Here is a 7525-nt window from a genome sequence, read left to right on the forward strand (position 1 = left end):
GAGGGGACATCTACTAGCCCTCTCAAGCCCCAGACCTTCCTGTGTTGGGAAGGGCATGATCAGGTGTCCTCTCAAACCTCTTCAGCAGAGATGCCCAGGTCCTTCGATCATGCCCCCTTCTCAGGGGCACTCCAGGCTGTCTCAGACCCTCTAAAACGCTGGGCTGGAACGAAGCACAGACCCTCCAGGTGTGACCTGCTGGGCACCAATCATGGGCGGCATCTCTCCACGTCTTCTCAGATTTTCTGTGAACCCCAGCATTTCTGAGCAGGCTGATTCCATGCTGAACATGCAGGAGACTCAGATCCTTTTCCATAGGAAACAATATTAAATACACTTCCCTCTGCATAGGGCAGCCAGTTGTCTAAACCTCTTCTTATAGTTGGCCTACCAAGTTCTTCTCAAATGCATTTGTAAACACACACATACACAGACACACACACACACAGACACACATGCACACCCCTACACGCATATCCCCTACAGAGTTTAAGGATATAGGAATCTCCCCGGGCCCCACTGCCAAAATAATCCTTTTTCCCAGATCTTGCCTCACTTATTTCAGTACCCTCCTATTTGTATCTATTCAAGAAGTATTTAGGAGTTCCTGTTGTGGTGCAGCAGAAATGAATCCGACTGAGAGCCATGAGGTTGCAGGTTCGATCCCTGGCCTCGCTCAGTGCGTTAAGGATCTGGCATTGCCATGAGCTGTAGTGTAGGTCACAAACTAGGCTCGGATCCCGCGTTGCTGTGGCTCTGGTGTAGGCCAGCAGCTACAGCCCCAGTTGGACCCCTAGTCTGGGAATCTCCATATGCCGCGGGTGTGGCCCTAAAAAAAAAAAAAAGACAAAATACAAAAAAATTAGCTTCCTGGTGGTTAAGACCATAGCCTCTGACATTAGACCTTCCTAAGTTCAAAACTCAGCTCTACCATTTATCAACTGTGTGACCTTGAGCAACTTACTTAGCCTCTCTGAGCTTTGGTTTTCCTCAAAATCCTAATTATAACAATTACCTATTATATTAAAATGGATAAGCAATGAAATCCTACTGTACAGCACAGGGAACTACATCCAGTCTCTTGAGATAGACCATGATGGAAGATAATATGAGAAGGAGGCATCCTATTATAACAGGATCCACCTTCAAAGGGCCAAGCCTGGTGCTGAGGACAGTATCATATTCTTGATCACTATAAGCTAGTGGTAGTGGTACTATGACTAGTATTAAAATTATTGTTGCCACTTCTTCTAAACCCTCCAAAGTAGAAACCACCTGAAATTAGAACAGGGTGGATGGTTGATGGATGGATGTTGCTATTAACAGAGGATCGCAAGGTTCTGCTGTGAAGTTGGGCCTGGGTATTCCAGAGGTTCGAATCCTGTTTGGAGAGATTTTCTGGAAGAGAGAGGAAGGAGGGGGGTTGACCTGGACTGTCAGAGGCTGTGGCTCAGACTCTAAGTCCCAAGCCGAGAGGACGGAGGCCTGACTCCGCTCAGATGCTGACCCCACCTCGAGGCACCTCACTTCTGCTGTTCAGGGGAGAATCTCAGCTGCACGGCAGTTCGGGGGGGAACCAGACAGAAGACATGACTCGATGAAACCAAAAAGCTTATAGAAAAGAAAAGGCACAGTGACAGAGAGAGAACGCCCAAGTCATCTAGGTGACAATCCCAACCCTCCAGAAGAACAGGTCCACAGACAGCCCGATGGGGTCCCAAAAGGGGAGCCAGACAGCAAAGGAGCACAAGTGACCTGGACTTGAACTTGCAGGCGCGGAGACTCTGGGGACAGGACGTCCCTTCCTGAGGTGAGCTTCCCACTCTGTGCAGTGGGGGAACCAACACTTGCTTCCGAGGATGCCTCGGCGAGGAAGCGGGGTGGTGTGGGTCCATCACCGATACATGGCCGGGCATCGGAACAGTCCCTGCTCCCTGGGTCAGAGGTGAAGTCAGCCTCACAGCTTTCTTCTCTCCCTCTCTCTCTCCTTTTTATTAAAGTAGAGTTGATTTACACTGCTGTGCCAGATTCCTCTGTACAGCAAAGTGACACATCCGCACGTGCCCCTTCTTGTGTTCTCTGCCATCGTGGTCTATCCCCAGAGACTGGATAGAGTTTCCTGTGCTGTACAGTAGAATTTCATTGCTTATCCATTCTAAACATAATAGTTTGCATCTACTAACTCCAAACTCCCAGTCCATCCCACTCCCTCCCCCGCTTCCCTCTCCCCCTTGGCACCCACAGGCTGTTCTTATGGTTTTCATCTTTTTTTTTTTTTTTTTGTCTTTTCTAGGGCCGCACCCACGGCATACGGAGGTTCCCAGGCTAGGGGTCTAATCGGAGCTGTAGCCACCAGCCTACGTCAGAGCCACTGCAACGCGGGATCTGAGCTGCGTCTGTAACCTACACCACAGCTCACCGCAACGCCAGATCCTTAACCCACTGAGCAAGGCCAGGGATCGAACCCGCCACCTCCTGGTTCCTAGTCAGATTTGTTAACCACTGAGCCACGACGGGAAATCCAACATAAGGCTGGTCTCTATGTCTGAAGCTTCACATCTTTCTAGCCCCACCTTTTGGTGCTGCCTCATTAGGGCCCTAAGTTTCTCTGACTCCACACATCGGAGCTTCATATGCGATGCGGATCTGACGAGACAGGCTGAATGGGGAGGAAGGAGAGGGGGGCAGAGGCAGCAACGTCTGTCCGCAAAAGCAGGCAGAAAAGGCAACAAGGCGAGGATGAGAACTACCAACCTAAGGTACTTGGAGGCCACTTAGTGCTGGGGTAGCCAATCGAGCTCTCTCAGAAGAGCCCGCGTGAAGTAACAGAGTGAGAGCCTGGAGTCATTAAAAGAAGGTACATCTGTTCAACACAATCAGTTTCAGACAATTTTTTTTAAAAATCATGTTATACATTTGAGCAATATTACTGTTACAAACAGGAGAACAGTTAAAGGTGCCATTATAAGACAGTGTCGGGGGCCAAACCTCCCTCTTGAGTGATGCTGGGTAAAGGGAGCTTCACCGAAAGAACATACAGGGTCTTTTCGCCTCTCAGCAAGGTGTTATTTAGGTTATTTCAGAAGGCGATGGACATGGGGAGAGAGGAGCAAATGGATAGAGACTCAGGGTTTGTCCTTCCATCGAAAAGAGTCTTCTGCTCAGCTGCTCGGCTAGGAACGCAGCTCCTGCGGCAGGGGCCTCAGTGGGTCTGGATCTTTAAGGGGACGATCAGCGCATCGTGGCTCAGGCGCAGCAGCAGGCACTCCAGGCGCTTGCAGTGCTCCCGGAGCTGCTTCTCTCGGGGCAGCAAGAAGGTGAGGACCTTGTTTCGCACGATGCCACGGTCCTCCTCCTCTCGCAGCCGCTGCTTCACGCGGGCTGCCTGCTCCTCTTGCTGTGCCAGCGCCCCGTTCATCTCGCAGAAGGCGTCCTCCAGGTAATGGATGGCCTTCAGCGCCTCCTTCTTAAAGTCCTCCAGCTCCCGCTGCACCCCGGCCACCTTCTGCTGCAGGATCTCCAGGTCGGCCGGCGGCAGGAGGCAGGAGGCCCACGATGGGGGGATGGAGAAGTCTCCAGACTGGAGGCCGCTCTCCACCATCTTCTTCCCTTGTAAAGTGTTCACCTTCATGAGAATGGACCCGGCCTGATAGAGGGGCTCCATGGTGTCACCTTTGTTTGGACCAAGCAAACCGGGTTAGTGAATTTGGGGGAGGGGGAGGGCAGAGACATAATCCTTTGGAGTGGAGAAAATTCACATATTGTGACGTCAGGGCCCCTCCAGCCAATCCGGAGGAAAGCCACAATCCATTCATTTGCATATAGTAACCTCCTTGCCTGGTCATTCTGGGATTTGTCCGCTCATGTGCCCACATTGTGCCTCCTAAGATGTGGATTCTCATCAACTCATCGCCCTTCCAGAACCAGAGCTCAATCTCTCCGTGTCCTGAGGGACACACCAAGGCCCAGGGCGGGGAAGGAGCCTGGCCAGAGCAAGGCAGGCCTGGCAGGCCAGGCTGGGAGGTCTCCCACCCAACAAGAGGCCTGGATGGTTTCAGAATGGTCTCCCGGCTTCAACGAAGAAGGACATTGGAAGAAAGAGATCATGCCTAATCTCACTTCTAGCTCGAAAATCCTAAAAAAAAAATAATTTTAAGGAGCTCCCGTTGTGGCTCAGCAGTAATGAACCCCACTAGTATCCACGATCCCTGGCCCTGCTCAGTGCGTTAAGGATCCAGCATTGCCGTGAGTATCGGTGTAGGTCACAGATGCGGCTCAGATCCAGCATTGTTATGGCTATGGTGTAGGCCAGCAGCTACAGCTCCAACTTGACCCCTAGCCTGGGAACCTCCATATGCAGTGGGTGCAGCCCTAAAAAAAAAAAAAAAATTAATTTCTTTTTTTTAAATCGAAGTCTAGTTCCCGTGCAATGTTATGTTAGTTTCAGGGGTACAGCAAAATGATTCAGTTATATATATATTTTGTATTCTTTTTTCAAATTATTTTCCATTAGAGGTTATTATAAGATATTGACTCTAGTTCCTGTGCTATACAGTAGGTCCTTTTGGTTCTCCTAGTTTATATATTGTACTGTGTATATGTTATTCCCAAACTCTTAATTTATCCCCCCACCCCACAGCTGCCCCCTGTGGTAACTGTAAGTTTGTTTTCTATGTGAGTCTATTTCTGTTTTGTAAATAAGTTTGTATCATTTTCTTAGATTCCACATATAAGTGATATCCTATACTTGTCCTCCTCTGTCTGACTTACATCAGAATCTCTAGAAAAGTAATTTCTTTTTTCTATTTTTTCTGCTTTTCTTTTTTTGCTTTTTAGGGCCCCATCCAAGGCATATGGAGCTTCCCAGGCTAGGGGTCAAATCAGAGCTACATCTGGCAGCCTACACCACAGCCACAGCAATTCGGGATCTGAGCCACATCTGCGAGCTACACCACAACTCATGGCAACGCTGGATCCTTTAACCCACGAAGCGAGGCCAGGGATTGAACCCTCATCCTCATGGATCCTAATCAGTTTCATTAACTGCTGAGCCATGAAGGGAACTCCCTAGAAAAAGTAATTTCTGATTCCAAATCCTCACTCCTATGAGGATGCCAGAGTTTTGATGCATGGTCCACAGCAGGGCTGATTCAGTGCGTGCAGAATAAAATGGGGTCACTTCATTTATTCAGCAAGTACCCACCAAGCACGCCCTATGCACCTGGACCAGGGAACAAGTGTGAGCCAGGGCTCATGGTCCCCCTGTCCCAACCCTCCCTGATCCTGCCTGAATGCTGACAAAGATGAGAACAAAACACACAGTAAGGTGGACGTCCTACTTCTGACCTCTTCACTATAGGGAGGGAACTGTTGGGTTTGGTCAAGAACAGCTCTCTGTCTTGAAAATCCCTTGCCTGGACTGCTCTCCTGGCCTCCAAATCTGATGTCTCTCCAGCAACGTACCTCAAATTCAATGCAGCCAAAGCTGGACTCGTTATCATTTTGTCCACAGAGGTTCTTGTTCCATTAGGTTAATGAGACCCCCCCCGGGGGGGCAGCATGCACATCCCTGCCCACAGGCGAAACCCAGGCCCCTCGACATCCAAGTGGCTCTGGATCCCACTGGACCTACCCTCTCTGACAGCCCTACCATCCAACCACATGGGCTTGGGTCTCAGCTCCACCACCTGCAGGCTGTGTCTCCTTGACGGATGGCCTCACCTCCCCGGGCCTCAGTTTCCTTATCTGTACATCAGGGGTGTTAATTCAGTGGTGTGCAGGTGGCGGGGGGGGGGGGGCCAGTTTTCCAGGAAGACAGAAAAAGAAAAAGCTCTGCTTTCTAGCTGTTGCTGATTTCCATGATGTAAAGGCTCCCACCGCAGCTAGTTTCCAATACCAACATGATGTCTCTGGGAAGAAAGGCGTGCCGTCAGCCTTCATGAGCCCCTACAGGTGAGCTGACCCCCGTACCTTATCCAGGAGGCAGATCGACCCTTCTAGAGTGCCTGGCAGTTGGCAACCAAGAGCACACTTTGCAGGGAGGTTCGTGGCTAAACGATGGTGGAATTTTGAGTCTCAAGTTGGAGCATCAACTCCAGTTATTGAGGCGCAATATTTGGTGGAAAGAGCACTGTTCTAGGAGTCAGGAGATCTGGAGTCTGGAATTGCTGGGTGACCACAGGTCAGTCACCTGCCCACTCTGAGCCAATTCCCTCTGCTGTAATGTGAGCAGGTGTAATGTGGAGTCTCTGATGCTCTAAGACCCAGGCAATCCTTCCTTTACACCTCTCCTGGGGCTCCTAACTGCCTCCCCTTCATTGTGTGACCTAGGACCTTGTCCTTCCGGGTCCCCAATGGCACAGTACATTCCATGAGGACAGGGACTATGCATCTCTCATCTTCCGTGCCCTTCCCGGTGCCCTGCCCATTATGGCACTCAGAAAACTAGATGAAATTGGATTTTTATTCCTGTTCATAGGTGGCCATCAAATCCTGCTGCTGCCTAGCTTTCCCTCTGACATGATGACACCTACTGGCCAGAGTAGAAACAGCACCCTCTTTATCTGCTACCTAAGATCCAGGTGGGGATTGGAGCGACGATGCAAACAGCCTGCAGTCTGCTGGGATGTTCATTAGGGGTTTGTGTGCAGGTCCGGCACATAGTAGGTCCTCAATAAATATTTCTTGAATCAGCAATGGGAAGAATGTGTCTGTCTTCTGGTTTCTGTATTCTTTGAGTGTTTTTCTGTTTCTCTCTCTCTCTCTCTGTCTCTGATTCTCTGCCTCCCACAGGGAATGGTGGAAGTCATAGCCAGTGCTATGAAAGAAAAGTAGCAGTATTTAAGAAAAGATAGCAATTTTTCAATTCCCTCGTGCTTTTTAATGAGGTCTCCGGTCATGTCCCTGCAGAGCTGGCCTGGGATGACCGTGAGCCTCAGCAGAGGTCTGGAGCAAAGGTCAGCTCTGGCAGCAGAAGACTCCAGGCCCAACCCCCCACCCCGAAACCTCCGGGGAGTCCTCAGCAGGTGCAGCTCGCTCCGTGTGCACCTGCACTTCATGCCCTCCTCCTAGGAGATTTCTAGTCCGGGGCTGTGATTTGCTCAGAATTTCCTTCCATAAATCCTGGGAACATAGAAGGCAAATCTGTTTGTCCCTTTCATGGTGTCAGGAGAAAGGAATTCTGACATTTGCTGGCACAGCCTCTCTGGGCCAGGGTCGGGAGGGTTCCCCTCCCCTATTCTATTACAGCGATCTACAGGGTCCCTGTCTCAGGGTAACAGGGTGAAAAATGTGGGCTCTCAAGCCTGTGGAAACCCAGGTGCCACCCCTGAGAATCAGATTCAACCTGCATGGGGGGATCCGGAACATGTCTTAGGGTTCCCAGCTTGGGCCCCCTTGGGTCCAGACACAGCTCATGCAACAGCGCCCCTCCCCAAGCCTCTGCTCCTGCCTGTGAAGTGAACCTTGATCCTTTTTAGGGTCCAGAAAAAGGACATGACACAGGAGGACCCCTTCACGTACCTCT

At 50.5% G+C, this 7525-nt stretch overlaps 1 protein-coding gene across 1 annotated transcript; it reads right to left on the reverse strand.

The window, feature by feature from the left end:
• Nucleotides 1-2876: 2876 nt before the first annotated feature.
• On the reverse strand, nucleotides 2877-3688 carry CCDC182 (coiled-coil domain containing 182). Its single transcript, XM_005668957.3, has one exon. The coding sequence runs from the start codon at nucleotides 3662-3664 to the stop codon at nucleotides 3203-3205; it is 462 nt and encodes a 153-aa protein (XP_005669014.1). The 5' UTR covers nucleotides 3665-3688; the 3' UTR covers nucleotides 2877-3202.
• Between the last annotated feature and the right edge of the window lie 3837 nt (nucleotides 3689-7525).

This window comes from Sus scrofa, chromosome 12 (genome assembly GCF_054392235.1).
Source record: "Sus scrofa isolate SSC_HxYL_T2T_F1_AM1 chromosome 12, Sscrofa_HxYL_maternal_Yorkshire_Landrace_v2.0, whole genome shotgun sequence".
NCBI classification, from domain to species: Eukaryota; Metazoa; Chordata; class Mammalia; order Artiodactyla; family Suidae; genus Sus; species Sus scrofa.

Bases quoted from the DNA above. Each gene is read 5' to 3' on its own strand.
- CCDC182 (XM_005668957.3), bottom strand. From the start codon at position 3,664: ATGGAGCCCCTCTATCAGGCCGGGTCCATTCTCATGAAGGTGAACACT.